The 26,488-nt window shown below is 40.3% G+C and overlaps 1 protein-coding gene across 1 annotated transcript; it reads right to left on the bottom strand.

Moving 5' to 3' along the window:
* Nucleotides 1-200: 200 nt before the first annotated feature.
* Nucleotides 201-21,508, bottom strand: LOC133643035 (WD repeat-containing protein 82). The gene is made up of 9 exons (XM_062037441.1): nucleotides 21,097-21,508; nucleotides 13,032-13,129; nucleotides 10,395-10,461; nucleotides 10,222-10,321; nucleotides 10,027-10,143; nucleotides 9,798-9,953; nucleotides 8,841-8,910; nucleotides 1,802-1,944; nucleotides 201-395 (listed from the first exon to the last, which is right to left on the bottom strand). The coding sequence occupies exons 1-9, from the start codon at nucleotides 21,255-21,257 to the stop codon at nucleotides 366-368; spliced, it is 942 nt and encodes a 313-aa protein (XP_061893425.1). The 5' UTR covers nucleotides 21,258-21,508; the 3' UTR covers nucleotides 201-365.
* Between the last annotated feature and the right edge of the window lie 4,980 nt (nucleotides 21,509-26,488).

Genomic DNA, 26,488 nt, shown 5'->3' with positions numbered 1-26,488 from the left:
GACAGATTTGTAGCCAAAGGCTGATTTCCATCTGCATTTCACTGCAAAGAAACAAGCCCAGGGCTCCCACTCATCCAGCGTTATAGTGAGTTGTATTTTTCACAAGTGGGAAGCCGGTCCCTGAAATTAATGCCTACATTAAACCGCTCCGTGGTGCAAAAAAGGTTGGGGACCACTGATCTAAATGACAGAAGCGTATATAGTTTCCAAGGAACGTTTTTAATTTTGAATACAAATATATGTATATAAAAAAACAAATAGACACAATTCTAATTCTGCACATAAGATATTTACATTTTTGAATTTTAACCTCACTAACACATGATTGTGGCGTTCACTGCAGTACTACTCCTTGTTGGTGGACTTTAGTCATCTATGGTAGGAAGCCAGAACGCCTAAGAGAGAAAAACAATTCAGGACAAAACAGTTATAATATGTAATAATTTAATGTCAAGTCATCATTAAATAGACTTGATATGCAAAAAGTCAATAATAAATCATCTTCTTTTCCAATACCTCTATAACTGATAACGGTAGTTCAGCCGGTATATGCTCATTTCAAAATTAGATTTACAGCCCCGAAATATTGTTTTTGTTTTCATTTCGATGTCCCGCCCTCCACTGTTTGACCAATTAGAAAGTCTGTGAGTGTGTCACATCCAGGTTGCCAGATACGCACCGCCATCTTGGGTCTAGCTACTGCCACTGGTAAAGTTACTAAACATGTCAGACCTTAGTCAATGTAAAAGTTACCATTCTCAACTTATTCATGACAAAGCCAGGAACAAAACCAGGATTTGTATCGGGGATGCCTTCGAAAGATGGAGAGGATTTTTTTTCATCTGACGCCAAACTTGCTAACTTACTCCTTGATACGTAAGGAAGGCATTTACGTTTTCTTATGACTTGTAATATATTGGAAATGGACATTTGGTATGTAAACTATATTGTCCAGTACAGTCTATGACCTTGCCTAACAAAGTTAGTATGTTCCTGCAACCAATGCTTAGGAGCAAAGCACCATCACACTAATGTAATGCTTTAGCATGCTAGCCCGGCTAAAGACACATGGACCTACAAGCTAACTGGAGAAATATATGCTAGTTAGCCTGTATGTCCATGTGTCATCCAACTGACATGATAAAATAATTCATCATTGGTGTAGCCTTTCGGCATACCTTGGTAAAATGTCCCCTCTTTAGTTTTGGGCGTACATTAGGCTGCTAAGCATGCATTACTTATTTTCACCAGTATAACCATTGCTAGCGTTGGTTGTAGTTTGTTTTTGGCTTTGTTTTCTGATAGTACTGACAATAACCATATGATTGCCAATTGTTGTGATATTGTACGCAGGCATGATGTAATTCTTCCTGAATATAGCCTCATTTCTGTGTCAAATGTGTTGGTTAGAGATGTGTTATTGACAAAACCCTTGTCTATGCAGCTATTATCGTGCCAGCACCTCAACCTCTAATAAGAGGCAGTGGAAGTTCAAAGTTCCTTGGCGTAGCCCAGTCGATCGAGCTGGATTCGGCTGCGTATCTGGCGACCTCGGTCAGGGAGAGGGGGAAGGGACTACAGAATTTTGACCGTGATTGCAGTACCATTTCTGGCCACATTACATATGGCTCCTTTAAGCATTTCTAAAACTGAATATCACATTGACCCTGGTCTGCTGATACGAGAACTTGAGTTAACTTCATGGCATGACTGTCTTTAGGACAAACTGTGTAGCATAATAAGTGGCACGCAAATGCGATCATATACTGAATGGAAAGAGATAGTGACACAATCAACTCACCATGTTGGAACAGGCGCTTGCAAACGTCATGAATTTGGGGTTGAACTGAAGACAGGTGATGGGCCCTGTGTGCTTGCCATCTAAGACGGCGACCTTCATGCCACTCTCGGCGTTCCACACATGGATCTTTCCGTCCTCAGAGCCTACAATGAGCGACACAACTTTGAAATTATACTGGCGGTGTATAAACCTTTGCAAAATATCAGTGTTATGATTTCAAAAGAAAATAGAGTGACTTTTAGAAAGGCACAGCTAGAACCCAGACCCAAACTCTTGTCTACAATGAGGAAAATAAATATCTAATCTTCCTACCAATCAACAACCATTCTGACTGACCCCCACAGATTGGTTATGTGCCCATGAAGCACACAAATTAGTACTGATGTCCTTTTAGGAAAGTACAGGGTTCGCTAGTCTAAAGCGGAAGTTACGTTCCATTACTCTATTGTGCAAATTAGTACTCGTTTCACATAAAGAGCCATTGAAAATATTCCATAGTTCAGCCAATGTGTCGCAGCTTTGTTAGATAGCTGTGCATAATAGCGTGTTACTATTCTAGAACCCTCTGGCGAGTTAGTTGTAGCTCGGGAGCGACAGGTTGGAGACAACCAATAAATGTGAACGTTCAAACCAAAAAAGTTATTTTCAAGTCACTTCCTGCGAGGAAGAAAGAATTGGTTGATTCACAGGTTTTGGACTATTCTGGCACTTTTCCGGACCTAAGAACTTGACCAAAACCTCAGATATGTTTGCTGACATAACTGGCTTGAAAAGTATTTGAAAAAAGAAACAAACTCCTCAAAAAGACAACTGAAAACCGCAAAAGATCCCTGGCAAGACAAGCTAAGCACCGCTAACTTCCAAGCTTCAAAGCCTTTTAACCGCACCAACATGGGCATAAAAACAGTTTTTGCTGCAACAAATGCAGGAGGAGGAGTACGTGGAAGAGAGTCTGGAGTCAGGTCGTAGGAGTGCACCAAAAAAATAAATTAACATACAAATAGCGATTCTTATTCACCCAATTCTGAATCGATTCATATTTTTCAAAAATCCATTTAAGATGAGAATCAATTTTCAAAAAGACGTTTTTAGGCCATTTCCATGCAACCAGAAGGATCTTTTCAAACCTGTAACCTGTTTTGAAAAAGATTCCTTCTAATTATTACACCAAATAATACATTGCATGAACCGTGTTGAATCCAGAATCGATTCTGAACACTTTGTGATGATAATGCAATGTTTTGTCCACAAATGAAGGACTGAAAGGAAAAGTGACGAGAAGAGAAATGTAAAGTTTTACAGAAGCAAAATGAGGATCAGGGATCACACTATATTTCTAATGATGGGTCAGATCTATGAATGGGTATCTTTCATGTTTGTATTGATACAGTACTAATTCCTGGTACCTGGGAATTGACACCTGGGGCCGTACTTATCAAGCTTCTTAGAATTACTCCTAAGAAGTCTGCTAAGAGTTGACTTAAGAGTAAATAAATTCTTCGCTGAAAGCTGCACTTAAAAGTTAGTTATCAAGCGTCTTACTCACACTTTCAGCGAAGTGTAGGACTGAATCTTAAGTGTCACACTCAGAGCTGAATTACGACATTACTATGTGCCGTAAACGGAATTTTAGGTGACGTCATTTCTGTTTCCATAGAAATGACCAATCACGGAAGGGAATCCCTTGTCTAAGAATAAATAAATATCTTAGAAATATTTAAGTGGACAATGGGAGTGTATATTTTGACAATAAACTACAAAATAATACAAAACAAACAAACAATATTGGCAATGAATCAAAAATAAATGTTTCCTTTTTGTTGCACCTTTCCTGCTTCCTGCTCCCAGACCGTAACAAAGAGGCAGGGGAGACACTTTTCCAGGATGTATGCTCGGGGCAACACCCTTCACTTTACCCGGCAGTGGGTCTCCACAGCGGACGACTTTAGAGTGAATGATGAGTCCGGCGATTAGTTGCAAATCTTGCTTTATTGATTGCTTGCACACAGCCAATCCAACACAAAACAAACTAGTCCCCGCTCGCACTCACAATACCGCTCCCTCTCTTCTCTCGCCCACACACTCACTGACGTCACTCACCTCACATGCTGTAACCTAGCGTATGTGTGTGCCACACACATACGCTACTCTCATAACATTTTCTTTCCAATTCATTAATTAGGCAACTAATTTGAAACTGGTGTGGGTGGCTCTATATATACTAGCCCACTGCAGCCACATGCAGAAATCAACAAGGAATGGAAAATTATTAAATCTGTGACAAAAATAATACCTGCTCTGATCAGCTGCTCGTCATCAAACAAAGATGAACGTTCGCGCACGTCTCTCGCCTCAGTGCCATCCCCTGCTGGCAACTCCTAACCACTTAAGACACCTCTGAAGGTCTCTTAAATATATTGGAGAGTAGGAGTGATTCTTAGACTTAAGAACGTTGATAAAAAGCTTTTATTCTTAAGTTTGAGAGTAGGACTAAATTTCGCAAATTTTCAGGACTTAAGTGTAAAATGGCACTCTAAGAAGCTTGATAAGTACGGCCCCTGGTCTCACCGGTACCAATTTCCGGTACGTTTGTGTTTTCAAATATGTTAAAACACTTAACACTGAGCTGTCCAGTTGTTATCTTGTGTTCTTACACTTTTGTGTCTCATTAGCAAGTACTGTCCCATATTGTGTAATAGACTGTACATGCAGTTGCCATTTCAAGATGTTAGATGGCAGCAAAGACTACGGTGGGTTGCCTTAACCAAGAAGTATCAATCAATCAATCAATCAATCAATGTTTATTTATATAGCCCTAAATCACAAGTGTCTCAAAGGGCTGCACAAGCCACAACAACATCCTCAGTTCAGGGGCCGTATTTATCAAGCTTCTTAGAATTATTCCTAAGAAGTCTGCTAAGAGTTGACTTAAGAGTAAATAAATTCTTCGCTGAAAGCTGCACTTAAAAGTTAGTTATCAAGCGTCTTACTCACACTTTCAGCGAAGTGTAGGACTGAATCTTAAGTGTCACACTCAGAGCTGAATTACGACATTACTATGTGCCGTAAACGGAATTTTAGGTGACGTCATTTCTGTGTCCATAGAAATGACCAATCACGGAAGGGAATCCGTTGTCTAAGAATAAAGAAATATCTTAGAAATATTTAAGTGGACAATGGGAGTGTATATTTTGACAATAAACTACAAAATAATACAAAACAAACTAGTCCACGCCCGCACTCACGCTACCGCTCCCTCTCTTCTCTCGCCCACACACTCACTGACTTTACTCACCTCACACATACGCTACTCTCATAACATTTTCTTTCCAATTCATTAATTAGGCAACTCATTTGAAACGGGTGTGGGTGGCTCTATATATACTAGCCCACTGCAGCCACATGCAGAAATCAACAAGGAATCGAAAATGATTAAATCTGTGACAAAAATAATACCCGCTCTGTCTAAACGATACCGTTTGATCAGCTGCTCGTCATCAAACAAAGCCAGGACATCCTTCCGCTCCCTGAACGTTCGCACACGTCTCTCTCTTCTTTCCAATTCATTAATTAGGCAACTCATTTGAAACGGGTGTGGGTGGCTCTATATATACTAGCCCACTGCAGCCACATGCAGAAATCAACAAGGAATCGAAAATGATTAAATCTGTGACAAAAATAATACCCGCTCTGTCTAAACGATACCGTTTGATCAGCTGCTCGTCATCAAACAAAGCCAGGACATCTTTCCGCTCCCTGAACGTTCGCACACGTCTCTCTCGCCTCAGTGCCATCCCCTGCTGGCAACTCCTAACCACTTAAGACACCTCTGAAGGTCTCTTAAATATCGTGGAGAGTAGGAGTGATTCTTAGACTTAAGAAAGTTGATAAATAGCTTTTATTCTTAAGTTTGAGAGTAGGACTAAATTTCGCAAATTCTCAGGACTTAAGTGTAAAATGGCACTCTAAGACGCTTGATAAATACGGCCCCAGATCCCACATCAGGGCAAGGAAAAACTCAACCCAGTGGGATGACAATGAGAAACCTTGGAGAGGACCGCAGATGTGGGTGACCCCCCCCTCTAGGGCGACCGGTGCAATGGACATCGAGTGGATCTAGCATAATATTGTGTAAGTCCAGTCCATAGTGCCTCTAACATAATAGTGAGAGTCCAGTCCATAGTGAGGCCAGCAGGGGACCATCCCGTCATAGTAGTCTTTGCCATTAAGTTGGCCAGTCTTTTATTTTGTTGAGCCATGCTTAAATCTCAAATATTGCACGTATCACACATGATTGTAACATGTATTTTAGTTGTAGTCTTGATTACCAAATTTAGAAGTGTCGTAATTGTCATGTTAAATCGCTACTTTTAATCGGTAGAATGTCTACGACTCTACGGCAAACCCGACATGAATTAGCATTGAGCTAGCGCATTTTGAAAAGTGGAGCCCTGCTGTACTCTTGCTTTGTTGGCATGGACAATTAAAACATTACCCAGACGCAGTCCGGCTGATTCCACTCCGCAAGTTCAGAGTCTGCAACCGGATGTGATGTCATGTGCAACGAAGGTATCAAAATATAGCACCGTTTGATTTGACATGAAACGGTACCTGGTAGTACCAACTAGAGGTGGGAAAATGATTGATTCTCTTAAGCATTACGATTAGAATGTGGGCGATTCATGAATCTTTGGACAAACGTCCAAACATCGATTAATTACGGATGTTAAATACAGTAATACAAACGGTTCTAAAATGTGGCATTAATGCTAATGATCTGCCTTAAACTAATGATCGGCCCTAAGCTATCTTAAATGTGAAGTAGTGAAATAAGAAATTAATAAATGCTACACTTGTACACTTCAACAGAATGCACACATTATCAGTAATTAAATGTAATACATTTAGAATAGATAACCTATTCTTTGTTAACAATACAATAATAATATACTATACAATAATTATAGATGTATATTATTCCATTTATAATCGAATCGAAGCCCCTGAATCGTAATCGAATCATGAGGTGCCCAAAAATTCCCACCTCTAGTACAGACAGATTTCAGTCAGTACCTAAAAAAGTAGTGTTTAGAGCCCGTCCGACTACTAGAAGGCCACGGGGAAGACCCAGGACACGGTGGAGAGACTATGCCTCCCAGCTGGCCTCAGGTACCCCTGGGGGGAGCTGAACAAAGTAGCTGGGAAGAGGGAGTTCTGGGCTTCTCTGCTTAAGCTGACGCCCCTGCGACCCAATTTCAGATAAGTGGAAGAAGATGGGTGGATTGATGGATGGACCAATATTAAAACAATACAGTAACTTGACTATAAACTCTGAGTATGTGCTTCTACTGCTATCTAGTGTCTACTTTTAAGTCTGTGCAGTATAAAATGTGTTAAATGTCAATACAATATTTGTTTTCCAATTTTTGTTAAAATACTGTGCTTTTTGAGGTTAAGAGTACAGGGAAAATTTTAAAAATGTATAAATTCATTAAGTCACAAGTTGAATCAATGTTGTTGAAAAAATAAGCCTCAAAACAATGCAACTTTTGCCACAACAATCACAAAAAAGCCTGCAAAATCCTAGAGGGACAGATTAAACCTTCAGAATTGAAGACTAATGATTTTAGGTCAAAATAAGTGATTTGTAAACTATTTTGTTTGGTAAGACTGGCATTTTTGAATGAGAAGAATAAGCTATTTGTTTTGTATTTAACTTGCTATTATCGAAATCTGAAAAAATAGCAGAGGTTTTTTGTTAAATGAAGTGATATTTCTAAGAGGGATTTCCGCATTATGCTTTGTAATAACAGCAGCTTTTTTCTGTGGAAAGTCTGTTGGATTATTTGGTGTAATATTTATTCCTTTTATGGATGCTGTCAACTCACTTTGTTGAAAAGAAACCCTGTATGAGGAAAAAGTTGCACCAATAATGGAGTAAATCAGAATAATTGTTTTAATCATCTAATATTCGAATTGTAGCACCCTGAATTGTAATCAAATTGAATGTTGAGGTGCCTAAGATGGCACACACCCAGTTTTTAAGAGCAATATATCAGTAAAAAGTATAGTCATATCGAGACATCATTGTGATTGTGAGCCATGTATTATGAATTGTATCATGAAGTACCCCAAAAATCCCAGTCCTAATTAGGTGCTTTAAAATATTACTTTCTGGGTCACATTTTATTTTGTTTTTGTCAATACAGCATTTACATTTGTTTTACCAATTTAATTAAAGGTGAAGACTTTTTGTTTTACATTATTATCTATAGCTGTGTCCAGAGTGCGGCCCGGGAGCCATTTGTGGCCCACAGCTAATTTTTATAGCTTGCATTTTTTTTTTGCTTCCAGCAAGGGCATTAACGAGGCAAATTCTAAAAATACTAAAAAAAAAAAGGAAATAACATAAAAATGGGGAATAAAAGAGCAAACAGGTGAAATGTAACCAGAAAAAGTTGCATTGTTGACTAACAACACAAAGCTGCAATACAGGCTGTTTTTTTAATTTAAAATAATGAATCAAAATGAATGTTGTTATGAATTGTTAATCTATTGAAAGCTCCAATTACTTTACATTAAATAATGCACTTTAAAATATTTTTTGGGGAAGTAAAACTTATTTTAACACTTTAATCGGTGGGGCTTTTTGGATCCTTAAGAATTTTAGTGGGATTTGTTTCTAAAAAAGATGATAAAATTAATCAAAATAATTTGTTACGCATAATTGGCCTATTAAAGGCTCCAATTACATCACATTAAATATTTGTCTTTGGATTTTTTTTTAAGACTGAGACTCTTCCGGGTCCCGGGATCAAACTTGAGGGAAGCCCTAAAGGTTAAATAATAATCAATAATAAATATGTTGCATTGGTTTTGAAAATGAATAATATCAAAAAGGCCCCCACATGCTTTCATTTCTTATTTTGCGGCCCTCAGCGGAAAAAGTTTGGACAGCCCTGATCTATACCAATTGCATATTTTCGATAGGATTAGTCTCATTTTCAAAATAAAGAGCAATAGAAAGAGAGCCACTTACCAATAACAACAAACTGCGAATCAGGTGTGAATGACGCCTCCAGCGTTACACCTTTGTTATTGTTGTATCCCTGCAGGTACAAGAAAACAACCTGATGAACATGCGGATATTCTAGCCAATATTCCAGAACACACTGAATAACAAACTAATGAGAGTAGAAGAACACGCCTGCTATTTTTAAAGGGAAATTATTTTCAAGTTGCGGCTTAAACCAAATACTTTATTTTGTTCTTTTGTGTTGCTGTTACTGGGAATTTGAACATAGCAAAAAAATAGTTTTAAAGAAGATTTAAGATTATACTTTACTATTTTTATATTATTTTCAAGGTTTTTTAATATTTTTATGTGCATCTATCTATGCATGAAACTTTAACATTTCCAAAAATGTACTCATGTTAAGTATTTGTTTCAATAAAACATCCTGACATGCATATTTGGGTTTGACTTTGTCTAAATTCACTTCCTGGAAAAAAATATCACGATACCCATCATTAATCAGTATTCAGCCAAAATGTATCGGGTGATGAGTTTTGGTCCATATCACCCAACCCTACTGGAACGCATTTTGTATTGATATCAATTACGCGTCAATCGCGATACCGTGTATATTGATGTTGTTTTATCGCCTAACCTACCTTTTTTATGGGTTTATGCCCAAACCTTATGATTTGACGCTGAGAATCCAACATTGTAACAACATTTGAAAGTGCGAAAATACCAAATTCAGCAGATGTCCCCTTCAAAGGTTTATGCAAGTTCACTTTACCAAAGCAAAAGAAATAAATATCCCACAAGCAAACACTTTGTGGTAAATACAGTATTTAAAAATTGTGTGGCAACTTATCATTCCCGTTTACCGTCCGCCTGCAAATGTTTAATAATTTCACCTGACTTGGCGTCAACTAACAATCTTGTTTTGCACAAACTGATCATTTTTGCGCCGTATCTTCTCCTTACCCCAAAGGAATGTAGCACCGCTCCCTTAAAGGCATCCAAAATCCGAAGAGCACCGCCGTTTGTGGAAAGAAGGATGAGCTTTCCGTCGTTACTGAACTTGAGTCCCGTCCACTCACATGTCCTGTCGTACTGAAGCTTGAATGTGGCAAAGGGACCCTGTGGATAAAAAGAAAGTTAAAATTCCCCCCAATACTTGACATTGCAACATCATTATTGTTTCCACAGTCACCTTATCAAATGAGCGCAGATCATAAAGTTTAACCATTTCTGAATTAATGCCAGCGGAGAAAATGAGACCCTCTGGATCAAAAGAGCACACTGGCTTCCCCTGGAGGTGCATGAGGCCCTGCACACAAGTAAGAGAAGGTTACTTGCGCAGTACTTTATTTCATGACCAGTTTATGGACAAGTGAGTGAGTGTTACCTGACAGTTAGGAGAGCGCAAATCCCACAGTCGTATGGTTTTATCCAAGGAACCGGAAATAAATGTGTCATCCACAGGAGACATGGAGAGGGAGGTTACTCTGGACAGAACAAAACATAACAGTGGACATAAGAACAAATGGATCAATGCAACGCAATGGTTCCACTCCTTACCTTTTACTGTGCCCAGGGAAGTAGCGGATGTATTTATTGTCATGAAGGGACAGGTATCTGATTGTATCTTCAAAAGAAACAGCAAAATAAGTATATATGAGATCAACGTATACAGTACATAAACGATGAATGACAAGCAAAGAAGCAGCCAGTCACTTGTTCAGTTGAGATGAGAGCACTCAGCCATGGGCAAGGCAGTTACTTGTACAGTTAGCTCCTGTATGGGGCATAATCACAAACCCGAAAACTGTACAAACAACTACCTCAGACCAGAGTGAGCAAAAACATATGCATCCAGTCAAAGCATCCTGAAAACATAAAAAAACACTACACTAAATAGATATGGGCATCATGCATGACAGTACAAAGGAAAAGTGTGACATATATCGAACATATTTCTTCAAAAATGTGACAAAAAAATCACCCTATTTCTTCGAATTGTAACAGAACCAATCGTTTTGTGCAGTGCAAGCATTCAAGTTCTGTGCTGATGTGTATTTTGATTGCTGTATGTCTGATTAGATAACTTATATTTTCCAACCCAGTAGCTATGACATGTGTCTAAAATACAAAAGTTCCTTTTTTGAACCATCTTTTGTCCGCAACTTGTACTGAAACTTGGCTACAATAGTAACGGTATTTGCTGGGCTTCAACCAAATGGCGGACAAGCATTCGATATGGCTACTATTTGATGTCCGTATATTAAAAAGGTTTAGATGCGAAAATATACCAAACATAAATACTCTTTACAACAGGGATGTCTGAACTGCGGCCGTCACAAGTTTAGAAAGATTAGCCAGTCAACTACTAGTAACATCACTATGAGCCCGTTGACGTTCTAGAAACATAAGCGGCAGCTCAGCTCGCTCGCAGTCCTTGAGGTGAAGGCTAATTAGCTTTTAGCGTAACGTTAGCTCATTTTGCAGTGTGTGTGCGTGCGTGTGTGTAACGAAAAGCAAAGCCCTGTCTGTCTGAGAGAAAGACAAGCATTATTGACCTACAGTTAACAACTAAGTTATTTCACTTTACCTTTTTCTGTGTTGATTGAGCTGTGTTGAAACAGCAAAAAACGACTTTATGTTAAATGAAGAGTTTCCTGAAGCTGTCTCTGATAGTTGATATAATAATGTACCGTAATTTCCGGACTATAAGCCGCTACTTTTTCCCCTCGTTCTGGTCCCTGCGGCTTATACAACGGTGCGGCTTATTTACGGCCTGTTCTTCTCCGACACCGACGAAGAGGATTTCGGTGGTTTTAGTACGCAGGAGGAAGACCATGACACAATGATTAAAGACTGACTTTTCATATACCGGTAGGCTGGTTATTTTGATAACGTACAGGCGAGCACTTTGTATTACTTTGCACCGTTGTATTATTTGTACTCTGCAAGAATGCTGTTCGTCATGTCAAAGATGTGAAAGTTTGATTGAATGATTGAAAGATTTATTGTTAATAAATGGGACGCTTTGCGTTCCCAAACAGTCATCTCTGTCCCGACAATCCCCTCCGTGGTAGCAGGAACCCCTATATACTACGGTAATTACACATCAAAACCCTGCGGCTTATAGTCGGGTGCGGCTTATATATGGAGCAATCTGTATTTTCCCCTAAATTTAGCTGGTGCGGCTTATAGTCAGGTGCGGCTTATAGTCCGGAAATTACGGTAACTGCATCATAAAGCCTACATGAACTCCGTGGTGTTCAGGGATGAATAGTCTCTCCTATTTCTATTGTACTATTTTTTCAGCTGTAGTTACATTAATCATTAGTAATGTAGCAGCTTAGTTTTGAATGGCAGGGTCCCTGCTATCACATGTTGATACAAATATAACATTTACATAATACAAATCAACTACAGGCTTCCCAAATGCTGTAATAAATTAAGCATGATGAGTTGAAAATATGACAGCATGTGGCCCCACTTTTAACTATTTTTTTCAAACGCTTATTGCAAACGCTTACTTACAGTAAGTCATTATTTTGACTTAGTAAATTACTAAGTCACAATATTGTCTTACTAAGTCATAATAATGACATACTTAGTATCTCAGGTATCTAGGACTGTTTTGTTTTTACTTTACGGAAAAAATATCGAGATATATATCGTATATCGCCATTCAGCAAATGGAGCGGAAAGCACAACCAAAAATTATAGGCTTCTTCACGCGACGAAGCCGGCCTACTTCACCGCAGTCTGTAGTCTATTGCCCCCCAGGCTGTGGTGGCAGCGACGAGGTGGAGACGTGATGGCAACAGGCCGAGTTACACTGATCCTTACACTCACCCACCCCCTTCCCCGGTCTGTCCGCCGGAGAGACACCACTTCTGGGGGAAACACTGGACATGCTGCTATTTTCACTCAACATTAATAAAAAAAGACACCAAAATGGGCTTTGCGACACTCCAGCCAGCGCTAATGGCAGTCAGCAGTTTTGGATATGATCGCTGTCAAACCTCCACCTGATGGGAAAGCTTTGACAAACAAGACTTTTTGCGCTGTCATAAGAAAGGTGCAATATTGTCTTATGTTTTTAGTCCTTATTTAACAACAGATCATGAATTTAACTTACGTGTGACCGACACAAAAATGCCAACATCTTTTACATTCAAGTCTGTACAAAAGATGTCAACATACCATCGATTTTGTTGGAACTGTAGACCACTGTGTTGGCCGCATGTGTGTACCTGATCAAATCCACTCCATACTTTTTACTGTATAGGGTCCTCTTGGGTCTGGTGGGATTTGAAAGAGAAAGGCATTATTCAAAGTACAAACAACTGCTTATTTGTATTAGGTATGTGTGTATTTGCCACTGGCTGGCTCTCCTCAGTGGTCAGGCATTTCAGGCTTGATCGCGCCATCGGGAGTAGCGACCGGACCGCCGTTTTCAGAGTTCAACTGCGTTCGCTTTGTTTTCATCACCACTATTCATCACATAGAACACATATTGTAGCAAAAGTAAAAACGTTTTTATCTATTAACCTTTTTGAACAAGTCGTGCATGCTTTTATTTCAAGTGGCCTGGAATACTGCAATGCAGTTAGTCCCGGTTGCAGTTAGTCTAGAACGCGGCAGCACGACTTTTAACAGGGGCCAGGAAACGCCAGCATATAACCCCAATTCTTGAGATTCCATTTTAGAATATCCATCCATCCATCTTCTTCCGCTTATCCGAGGTCGGGTCGCGGGGGCAGCAGCCTAAGCAGGGAAGCCCAGACTTCCCTCTCCCCAGCCACTTCGTCCAGCTCCTCCCGGGGGATCCCGAGGCGTTCCCAGGCTAGCCGGGAGACATAGTCTTCCCAAAGTGTCCTGGGTCTTCCCCGTGGCCTCCTACCGGTCGGACGTGCCCTAAACACCTCCCTAGGGAGGCGTTCGGGTGGCATCCTGACCAGATGCCCGAACCACCTCATCTGGCTCCTCTCGATGTGGAGGAGCAGCGGCTTTACTTTGAGCTCCCCCCGGATGGCAGAGCTTCTCACCCTATCTCTAAGGGAGAGCCCCGCCACCCGGCGGAGGAAACTCATTTCGGCCGCTTGTACCCGTGATCTTGTCCTTTCGGTCATAACCCAAAGCTCATGACCATTTTAGAATAGATTTTTAAATTTTGCTGTTTGCTTTTAAAGCTTTGCATGGACTGGCACCTCATTATATCTCGGACCATGTCCAAATTTACACTGCTGCGCACGCTCTGAGGTCCGAGAGCCAGCTCCAGCTCGTGGTGCCCAAGACCAGACCTAAAACCAGGGGAGACAGGGCCTTCTCTGTGGTCAGCCCTAAGCTCTGGAACACTTTGCCCCTCCATGTTCCAACTGCTCCCACAGTGGAGTGTTTTAAGTCTTGTCTTAAGACCCACTTTTATTCTTTGGCTTTTAACACTACGTGAGTTGTGTGGTCCTCTGTGTGTTTCATTTTTTATTTCCATTTATTGTTTTATTAGATTTTACCCTTTAAAATCGTTTTTAATCATATTTATTTTTATATTGGTTTTATATTTATTTATTTGTGTTTTTAATTCAGTCATTGGTGGAGCTAAGGATAATATTTGAATCTTGTTTTTAATATTTATGTGCAGCACTTTGGAAACATTTTTGTTGTTTAAATGTGCTATATAAATAAAGTGGATTGGATTGGATATTGTAGTTCAACCTAAATATCAACATTTTCTGATTGGACACAGGGTTTCCCTTACATTGCCAAAATACTGTGGCGGTGGGGAATGTGGTCACCATGATGTCATCGTATAATTCTCATCATTTGCTATGATGATTTTCTTAAATACTAAAAAAAATTTAAACATACATTTAAAACAAATGATAAATTATTAATTAGAATTAACAAATATTTTATCATTTTACTCTATTTTTAGTTATTGCTGCTTTTTGTACAATGTAATTTGTTGAGAATTTTTCAGATGACATTGTGACTTTTTATTTATTTATTAAAAACGAGCAGCAACAAATCTAGCGTCTTTTTCTGGTGTAACTATAGACTGTACTCTTATTTAGAGACTCTACTTCGGTCCCTCGATGTCCCAGACGAAAAGCCAGCTGCAGCGAGCATGACGCCGCACTTGCTTCACGCTTCTGCCAAAGTTGGACTTTCTCTTCTTAAAAGCCGCCACTGTTCTCTTAATATTTGCACATTTTGTAGTAGAGGTGGGGGGGGGAATAATCGATTTTTAGATGCATCGCAATTCGGACATGGACAATTATAAAATCAATTAGTAAACGTCAATAACCGATGATTTATTTATTGTAAATAAAGTAATGCAGACAGTTCTAAAATGTGGCTGACTGCAGCGAGCCACCTCACAGAGAAATTTGACCAGTTTTTTTATGTTTCAGTTTTGCACGCATTTCCATTATTTTAATAAATGTGATGAGAATTTATTTAACTGTTATTACAAATGCACTGTTTTTGTAAGATGCAAGTGATAAACGCAAATTTAGTGAAACAAAAATAAATGTAATACTCCATCAATATACATAAATTAAAGATGCGCCAATAATTGCTTTTTAATTGAATCGTAATCGAATCGTGAGATGCCCAAAGATTCCCGCCCTCAATTTTGTAGATCACTGCCCATGAGTATATCTCGGATATATTACAGCAGGTCCACATCGCAGATATGCTGCCTAGTGAGTCCGACCACCGTAGTGTCGTCCGGACTCATTTTAAAAAGGGGGACGAGGCAGCCTACAGAGAGGAGGTCCGGAAGTTGGCAAACTGCTGCTCAGAGAACAACCTTGCTCTGAACACCAAGAAAACCAAGGAGATTGTCGTCGACTTCAGGAAACACAGCACTGACCTAGCCCCCCTCTACATCAAGGGTGAGTGTGTGGAGAGGGTCCACACCTTCCGGTCTCTTGGCGTCCTTATCTCTGACAATGTCTCCTGGTCAGATAACACTAAAAAGGCTCAGCAGCGGCTGCACTTCCTGAGATTCCTCAAGAAGTACAACCTGGACTCCAACCTGCTGCTGACCTTCTACCGCTCATCCATTGAGAGCCTGCTGACATACTGCATCACAGCATGGTACGGCAGTTGCACCGTTGCAGACGAGGAGAGGCTTCAGAGAGTGGTAAATGCAGTACAGTGGATCATCGGCTGCCCTCTCCCCTACCTGACAGACATGTACACCTCCTACTAACTCAGCAGAGCTACCAACAGTATCAAGGACAGCTCCCACCCTGGCTTTAATCTGTTTGACTTGTTGCCCTCAGGAAGGCGCTACAGGGTCATCAGGTCTAAGACAAACAGACTCAAGAAATTTTTTTTCCCTAAAGCCATAACCACGGTGAACTCTCATACGCACTGATTTTATAGTTTAACACCTCTTTTTTCCTTCCACCCACAGTCTGAATGCTTCTGTATATATTTATATAGTATAATATTTAAACAACACATTCAGAACATTCGTTCTCAGGACTGGACTGGGCACCTCACCTCTTTTTGCACTATTTATTTTCTTTCCTACCTATGTTTTGCATATTTATAGACTGTCGCACTGATACTGGAGTTGCTTTTAATCTCATTTTGCCTGTGTATTGTGACAATAAAAGGCATTCTATTCTATTCTACATTGCAGATAATCCTGTGCTTATCCCCTACGTCGTCAAAACATCCTGTTTCGGCAGCGCTCCTTCGATGGTCAGTCTTTTTCCGGCAGCCAAGTTTTTGGTGAGTCACTAGTCAATAGTGCACAAATAATAGGTAGGCAACATATAGCCATTCATACTGTAACGACCTGCAGGTGGTAATGTTTTATGTTCATGTGGTTTTGATTTGTTGTTCATTGTTCCCAGGATCACGAACACACTGTCAGCGCCTGTAAGTGGGTTGGCGGACAATGAGGAAGTGTTATGTGTCTGGGAGTGAAGCACAAAGGCAGACGTGTGCACGGGAGGGAATATGCGTTGGAATTGGGACGGTTGTTAGCATAAAATTTGAAATTAAAGTTAAGAATAGCGTCAAACTTCATGTGACTTCTTCTGGAGGTTACAATACATTATATTGATTGGTTTAAAAATATATATATATTTTTTTTAAGGTGTGGCTGTTCTAATTTTGCTGTGGCGGTACCCCACAAACAGTTACATTCGGGGGAAACCCTACAACAAGTACTCGCGCCAAAAAGCTCTGACAAAGTTTGGCAGGTTAACATGACAAATCTTCCTTGCAAAAAATCTACATTGAGTAAAATGTTCACTGGAAGTTCTATTATAATATAAATCATACATTTTCTTGTGAGTCAATCAATCTTCTTTTAAATTGATCGATTCGCACACTGATTTTTTGTACCCGCGAGTGCCTGGTTGTTTTGTGACTCATAAGTCCAGTCCAGGCAGCAGTAACTTCAAACGCTAATTTCATGAATTGAATCAACTAAAAATACACAGTGACTGTGAAACCTATTTTCCTGTCTCTTTGTTTGGCAAGCTTTCTAGTAAAACCAACTTTTTTCAAATTGAGTAAATATTAAAAATGTTTTTAAAAATTTGCAAAACATTGAGCCTCATTGACTTTGTGTAAGTTCAATCAATCAATCAATCAATGTTTATTTATATAGCCCTAAATCACAAGTGTCTCAAAGGGCTGTACAAGCCACAACGACATCCTCGGTACAGAGCCCACATACGGGCAAGGAAAAACTCACCCCAGTGGGACGTCGGTGAATGACTATGAGAAACCTTGGAGAGGACCGCATATGTGGGTTACCCCCCCCCTCTAGGGGAGACCGAAAGCAACGGATGTCGAGTGGGTCTGACATAACATTGTGAAAGTCCAGTCCACAGTGGATCCAACACATCAGCGGGAGTCCAGTCCACAGCGGGGCCAACAGGAAACCATCCCGAGCGGAGACGGGTCAGCAGCGCAGAGATGTCCCCAACCGATGCACAGGCCAGTGGTCCACCCGGGGTCCCGGCTCTGGACAGCCAGCACTTCATCCATGGCCACTGGACCTATGCAACTCCCCCTCGCAAGGGACAGGGGAGAAGAGGAGAGAAGAAAAGAAACGGCAGATCAACTGGTCTAAAAAAGGGGGGGTCTATTTAAAGGCTAGATTATACAAATGAGTTTTAAGATGGGACTTAAATGCTTCTACTGAGGTAGCATCTCTAACTGTTACCGGGAGGGCATTCCAGAGTACTGGAGCCCGAATAGAAAACGCTCTATAGCCCGCAGACTTTTTTTTGGCTCTGGGAATCACTAATAAGCCGGAGTTCTTTGAACGCAGATTTCTTGTCGGGACATATGGTACAATACAATCGGCGAGATAGGCTGGAGCTAAACCGTGTAATATTTTATACGTAAGTAGTAAAACCTTAAAGTCGCATCTTAAGTGCACAGGAAGCCAGTGCAGGTGAGCCAGTATAGGCGTAATATGATCAAACTTTCTTGTTTTTGTCAAAAGCCTTGCAGCCGCATTTTGTACCAACTGTAATCTTTTAATGCTAGACATAGGGAGGCCCGAAAATAGTACGTTACAGTAATCGAGACGAGACGTAACGAACGCATGAATAATGATCTCAGCGTCGCTAGTGGACAAGATGGAACGAATTTTAGCGATATTACGGAGATGAAAGAAGGCCGTTTTAGTAACACTCTTAATGTGTGACTCAAACGAGAGAGTTGGGTCGAAGATAATACCCAGATTCTTTACCGAGTCTCCTTGTTTAATTGTTTGGTTGTCAAATGTTAAGGTGGTATTATTAAATAGATGTTGGTGTCTAGCAGGACCGATAATCAGCATTTCCGTTTTCTTAGCGTTGAGTTGCAAAAAGTTAGCGGACATCCATTGTTTAATTTCATTAAGACACGCCTCCAGCTGACTACAGTCCGGCGTGTTGGTCAGCTTTAGGGGCATGTAGAGTTGAGTGTCATCAGCATAACAGTGAAAGCTAACCCCGTACTTGCGTATGATGTCACCCAGCGGCAGCATGTAAATACTAAAGAGTGCAGGGCCAAGAACCGAACCCTGGGGAACTCCGCACGTTACCTTGACATAGTCCGAGGTCACATTGTTATGGGAGACGCACTGCATCCTGTCAGTAAGATAAGAGTTAAACCAAGACAAGGCTAAGTCTGACATACCAATACGTGTTTTGATATGCTCTAATAAAATATTATGATCGACGGTATCGAAAGCGGCGCTAAGATCAAGAAGCAGCAACATAGATGACGCATCAGAATCCATCGTTAGCAATAGATCATTAGTCATTTTTGCGAGGGCTGTCTCCGTAGAGTGATTTGCCCTGAAACCGGATTGAAAAGGTTCACAGAGATTGTTAGTCACTAAGTGTTCATTTAGCTGCTGTGCAACAGTTTTTTCGAGAATTTTGGAAATAAACGGAAGGTGGGAGACCGGTCGGTAGTTTACCATGAGGTCAGGATCGAGGTTAGGTCTTTTGAGCAGAGGATGAATAACCGCTTTTTTGAATGCTAGGGGAACAGTGCCGGAGGAAAGTGATAAGTTTATAATATTTAACACTGATGGACCTAATAATACAAACAGTTCCTTGATAAGTTTCCCAGGAAGTGGGTCAAGTAAACATGTTGTTTGTTTTATCCCACTTACACGCTGTAATAATTCCTCTAATGTTATTTCATCAAAAATAGAGAGACTATTTTGGAAGTTAAACATAAATTACTGCTTTTCTTCCTGTTTAAAAAGTTCATATTTTTCTTGTCACAGGAAAATGGCACTTATATCACTGGAATCGTCTTTACAAGACCTGTCTGATAATACTGGCTTTATCATGTACACAATATTGCCAAAAGTATTTGGCCACCCATCCAAATGATCAGAATCAGGTGTCCTAATCACCACGGGTGTATAAAATCAAGCACTTAAGCATGTAGACTGTTTCTACAAACATTTGTGAAAGAATGGGCCACTCTCTGGAGCTCAGTGATTTCCAATGTGGAACTGTCATAGGATACCACCTGTGCAACAAATGCAGTCGTGAAATTTCCTCGCTCCTAAATATTCAAAAGTCAACTGTCGGCTTTATTATAAGAAAAGTGAAGAGTTTGGGAACAACAGCAACTCAGGCCACGTAAACTGACAGTGAGGGGTCAGCAGATGCTGAAGCGCATAGTGCAAATAATTTCTGCACAGACAGTTGCTACAGAGCTCCAAACTTCATGTGACCTTCCAATTAGCCCACGTACAGTACGCAGAGAGCTTCATGGAATGGGTTTCCATGGCCGAGCAGCTGCATCTAAGCCATACATCACCAAGTCCAATGCAAAGCGTGGGATGCAGTGGTGTAAAGCACGTCGCCACTGGACTCTAGAGCAGTGGAGATGCCTTCTCTGGAGTGATGAATCACGCTTTTCCATCTGGCAATCTGATGTATGAGTCTGGGTTTGGAGGTTGCCAGGAGAACGCTACATTTCGGACTGCATTGTGCCGAATGTGAAATTTGGTGGAGGAGGAATTATGGTGTGGGGCTGCTTTTCAGGAGTTGGGCTTAGCCCCTTAGTTCCAGTGAAATGAACTTTCAATGCTCCAGGATACCAAAACATTTTGGACAATTCCATGTTCCCAACCTTGTGAGAACAGTTTGGAGCAGGCCCCTTCCTCTTCCAACATGACTTTGCACCAGTGCACAAAGCAAGGTCCATAAAAACATGGATGACAGAGTCTAGTGTGGATGAACTTGCCTGGCCTGCACAGATTCCTGACCTGAACCCAATTGAACACCTTTGGGATGTATTAGAATGGAGGCCTTCTCGACCAACATCAGTGTGTGACCTCACCAATGCGCTTTTGGAAGAATGGTGGAAAATTCCTATAAACACACTCCAGACCCTTGTGGACAGCCTTCCCAAAAGAGTTGAAGCTGTAATAGCTGCAACAAGGCATCATACTGAACCCTATGGGTTAGGAATGGGATGGCACTTCAAGTTCATATGTGAGTCAAGGCAGGTGGCCAAATACTTTTGGCAATATAGTGGATGTGAATAAATTGTTGTTGTTCTCATATTGTACACACATACTTGTTTGTAGTGGTATATCGATGACCTAATTTTATAAATGCATGCGTCAGAATCGTAAGATATTATGATTAATGTTGTTTATATTGGAATTGCAAGCAGTACTATCATAATCTACAGGCGTGCTACCTAGCATCATCGTTAGCATGTAGCTAACTAAAATAACATGAGTCATAATATGCTGTTTGCAACTTACTTCCCCTCCTGGCAGTCGTACAAGACTAGAGAATCGTCATCGCTGCTTGATATGATTGATTCGCCATTAGAACTGAAATCGAAGCAGTTTATTTTGTCCGAGTTCTCCCGGAAAACCTTCGCTACTCTGAAGCTCCGTAGCACATTGTCCGTCAGCTTCATGGCGGCCTCTTGTGTCCCCGGGCTGCTTCCAACCCTCTCTGTGCACCTTCAAAATGGGCTGTTACTATACGTAATTGGCTTTTATCTCTACAAACGATACGGGCGATTATTCATGCATAAACACGGTTGAAAGTACAGCATAATGAGAACACGGTAATTTGGCAGCGAATGCAGTCGCAAGGCCCCGCACAACGTTGTTTGTGCGCATGCGCGATTCTCCGTCTTCTTCTTTTCAATTTTACGGCAGCTGGCATCCATCTGTGTTGCATGACTGCCACCGTCAGTTTCATTTTATAATTACATTACAGTCTCTCCTTGAGTCCAGTATTATTCAAAAACTCCCATACTATTTTCCCTTCCATGTTCAGTGTCCGCAAGATTAATCAGTGTCCTATCCACAGTACCCTCAAATTTTGCCAACATAGTCAGTCTTTCTATATTATATTTAATACATTCCAAAAAACGTGTTTTACTGTTTCAAATACTTAGACTTCCTATTGTATTGTCATTCATAATTTGAACTTCACAGTACAGATTCTAACGATATTTCGTTGCATTAGCTCGTTGTAGTGCAGGATAAAAGAGCAATAAGGTGCAGACATAAATATATAGATTACTGTACAGCAAGAGTAACCATACTTGCCAACCTGAGACCTCCGATTTCGGGAGGTGGGGCGGGGGCGTGGTTGGGGGCGCGGTTAAGAGGGGAGGACTATATTTACATGTATATTTAGAATTCACCAAGTCAAGTATTTTATATATATATATATATATATATATATATATATATATATATATATATATATATATATATATATATATATATATATATATATATATATATATATATATACATCCTGAAAATATGCAAACAAAACTGTGTTTAGTTAATTGATACTTCAAACTTGCATAAATAAATCTTAAGGAATATAACATAACTTGGCTTCTGAGAGCTTCAAAATGTAATGAATAAAATGCTAAAGTTGTTGATAAACAAGCAATTATTTTAATAATTAAATATGGTCATTTTAAATGAATTATTATGATCATTTAAATTTAATTATTTCAAATATGTTTATTTTAATGTATAATTCTATGGCTGGATGTAATAAGGAGTCAGAAAAAATACAAATGAAAATACAATTAATTTTGATGTTTTTAGCAAAACATAGTAAAAATGTATTTAGTTTTTAAAAAAATTAAAAATAAATATATTTATTTTTAGGTAAGATAAACATAATAATACAATTTATCTCTTGTGGCCCTGTTGTCCTCCCGTCTCTGCCCCAAGGATGGCTCCATGAGCTGGGCAAACGCCTGGAGATGCCCTACGTCAACAACACGGTCGGCGGCCCGTACATCGCCGCCCTCTACTTCACCCTCAGCAGCCTGACCAGCGTCGGCTTTGGCAACGTGTGCGCCAACACGGACGCAGAGAAGATCTTCTCCATTTGCACCATGCTCATCGGCGGTATGCCGGACGCCTCGTATGGAATAACGTGATTGGGCAGGCACGCTGTTTATATCGTGGGAAAGCGGACGTGAAAAAAGGCTGTCCTCACTCAGGTCCGCATGGAGCTGGAGGGGGCGTGGCCTCCAGCTCCGGCTGAAAATCGGGAGATCTTCGGGACAATTTTTGTCCCGGGAGGTTTTCGGGAGAGACGCTGAATTTCGGGAGTCTCCCGGAAAATTCGGGAGGGTTGGCAAGTATGAGAGTAACTCCCCTTTTTAAAAAAAGGAAGCAAATTAGAACCTGATAACTACCGCCCTGTTTCTATTCTCAGTTCCATTTCGAAAGTAATGGAAAAAATAGTTTATGAACAGGTCGATAGATACTTTGCCACTAAAAAACTCATGTACAAATTCCAATCCGGCTTCAGAACTAACCACTCCACTGACACATGCCTTCTCTATCTGACCGACCACATCAAATATGAGGTGGACGCGGGCAAATACTGCGGCATGGTCATGCTGGACCTTCAGAAGGCCTTTGACACAGTCAACCACGCTATACTGTTGGATAAGCGCAAAGCAATCGGATTTGATAAAACCTCATTGAGCTGGATGCAATCTTACTTGGAGGGGAGGAAACAGGTGGTAGAGGTGAACGCCCCCCCCCCCCCAAATGTTTGTAAGCTGTGGAGTCCCCCAAGGCAGTATATTAGGGCCTTTACTGTTCCTAATATACGTAAATGACATGTCATCAGCATGCGACTGTGAATTGTTCCTGTTTGCGGATGACTCGGCCCTGCTGGTATCCGGCAAGGACAAGTCACTGGTGGAAAAAATCCTCAGTGCCGAACTCTATAGAATTTGCACATGGCTCGCTGACAATAAGCTATCCATACACTTGGGAAAAACGGAATCCATCCTATTTGGGTCCCAAATCAACCTTAAGAAAGTCAGTGACTTCACTATTAAAGTGGGCGACATTTTTATCACCAGGAAAGATGAGGTCACCTACCTAGGTTTCATTCTAGAGGCTAATCTTTCCTGTGATAAAATGGCAACCAAGGTAATCAAAATGTTCAACCAACGAACAAGATTTCTCTAAAGAATCTCCTCTCTGGTCAACAAAAGCACCATGAAGATTCTGGCGGGAACTCTCATTCAACTCTTTTTCGATTACGCACGCACCTCCTGGTAACCCCAGAACCTCCAAAACCCTCAAATCTAGACTCCAAACATCCCAGAACAAGCTAGTCAGGTTACTTCTAGACCTCCACCCCAGATCACATCTCACTCCTACCCACTTCTCCAAAGTGGGCTGGCTCAGGGTGGAGGACAGAGTAAAACAACTTGCACTGAACCTAGTCTATAAAATCCGCTACACCTCCCTGATACCGAAGTACATGTCAAACTACTTCCATAACGTAAATGACCGCCATAACCACAACACCAGGGGGAGCTCCACAAACCACGTGAAACCCAGATTCCGATCTAACAAAGGTCTTAACTCATTCTCTTTCTATGCCACATCAATATGGAATGCACTCCCAACAGGTGTAAAAGAAAGTGCATCTCTATCCTCCTTCAAAACCGCACTAAAAGAACACCTCCAGGCAGCTACAACCCTAACCTAACTCCCTCCCCCCACCACATCCCACCTCTCCGGATTGTGAATAATCAAATGTAAATAATCAAATGTATATACTTGTTCTTATGCTTTCTGAGCTCAGTATGTTCACTGCTCGCTGTACATATCCTACGAAGTGAGACCTACACTGTTCTAATGTCCATTTCTCAGATGATATAATTGTTGATGACTGAAGTGCTGATATCAACCAAACCTAACCCCCCAGCCCCAACCCCCTCCACATCCCACCCCCTGGATTGTAAATAATGTAAATAATTCAATGTATATACTCCAATGATTAACTTGTGTGATGACTGTATTATGCTGAAAGTATATATTTGTACCATGAATTGATTAACGTGGACCCCGACTTAAACAAGTTGAAAAACGTATTCGGGTGTTACCATTTAGTGGTCAATTGTACGGAAAATGTACTGTACTGTGCAATCTACTAATAAAAGTTTCAATCAATCAATCAATGCTTGGCCTTGTCTGTCCACAGTGGATTACTAAGTGTAAGACAAACACTTTATCTTCGTGGTTATTGTACCAGTGAGTTGTCTGTGGCTTTCTATGGCTTGTATGGCTCCGGTGCCACTTCCTGTTTTCGCAACTTGTGATTGGATACTCACTTGGGACTCCCTAGTGAGTATCCAATCACAGCATAAGGCCAGCTAGAAGGCCTTACTGACAACAACTTGAGTTTGAGTTTGAGTTTATTTGTGAATCTGATTGGTTTTGGCAATTATCTATCAACTGTATGTGCCCGTTCACTTACAGTGCAAGACGCCTGCAAAAAGCTAAAATTATACACAAAGCAAACTATAATCTGCTACCCAAGAATATACAACAATTCTTCTCAACAAAAGAGGAGAAATATAATTTTATAGAAAAATATAATTTAAAACATTTGTACGCACGTACAACACTTAAGACCTTCAGTAAATCAGTATGTGGAATTAAATGATGGAATGGATTAAGCAAAGAAATCAAACAATGTACTAATATGATCCACTTCAAGAAAATCTTCAAACTTAAAGTGTTTACAAAGGACAAAAAAGAAGAACCATGACATTTTGAATTTATCTCATCCATCCATTTTCAAGATAATCTTACTCATCTCACTATATGAAATATAACTTACTTCGCCAATTATTATGTATTTATTTTTATTGTTATTACTTATGGAGTACATTGTGAATACATTGAGAACAGGAAGTGAACAAAAGTTTTAGCAACTGCTATGTAAAGGAAATGGTGTAGGATTAAATAAGCTCTGCTTCTTCCTACTCCTTTTCGAACATGTTGAATAGAGGAACTAGAAATTGTGATGTATCATGTTGTATGCATGCATGTTTGAAATAAACTCAAACTCAACTCAACTCAAATAAAATAATTATGAGTAGGGTTCCATCTCGGTCCACACTCCATATCAAAAGGGCGGTAATGCACACCAGAATGTTGCTTGCCAACCGCCATTAAACCAAAGAAGAAGAAGAAGAAGAAGAATATACTCATAGACATCTTATAAGTGGACGCAGCATTGGCTGCTGTGACGCGAGAAATTGGGCCGCCATCTTGAAGTGGTGAAGAGGAAGCCGGTGAGCAGCCTAAACTGACAGTTGACAGGTAGAAAACAAAGATGCCGGGCTGGTGTTTGCGATTTCCTGTTCAAATGAGCGGACTGTTGAAAATAGGAATCAGGGGATTACTTTTCACAAGTAAGATTTAACATTAACGTACTATTGGTTGTATTTTGTGAAGAGTGTGTGCATATTGTATATAGTTCTCTGCAAACCTATGGTGGCATCATGCCTTCAGTGTGCATATTGTATATAGTTCTCTGCAAACCTATGAAATGTTCTATTTTGTCTTCGTTATTTTCTCAGAATGCACCAGAATGCTTCATTTGTATGTGAAAATCACAAAGAAATCTTCTGGGGGAGGATGACCCCCCTACAGGGGTGTGGTTTACAAACTTTCAGCCCCACCTAAAACAAAATTTACCAGCCACCACTGATTATGATGCGTTCTCATTTTAGGCAAAGTATAAGACAATACTTTCTTAACAAATTTTAACCAGGAATAAGTCTTCAAGTAACAATATTCAAACACTAACATTGTTGGGTAAAACAGAATTTGGTTTTATTCTAAA

The sequence above is a fragment of the Entelurus aequoreus genome, linkage group LG26, assembly GCF_033978785.1.
Source record: "Entelurus aequoreus isolate RoL-2023_Sb linkage group LG26, RoL_Eaeq_v1.1, whole genome shotgun sequence".
Taxonomy (NCBI): Eukaryota; Metazoa; Chordata; class Actinopteri; order Syngnathiformes; family Syngnathidae; genus Entelurus; species Entelurus aequoreus.
Note: the sequence above shows the minus strand (reverse complement) of the source record. Positions and strands in the feature narration are given on the sequence as shown.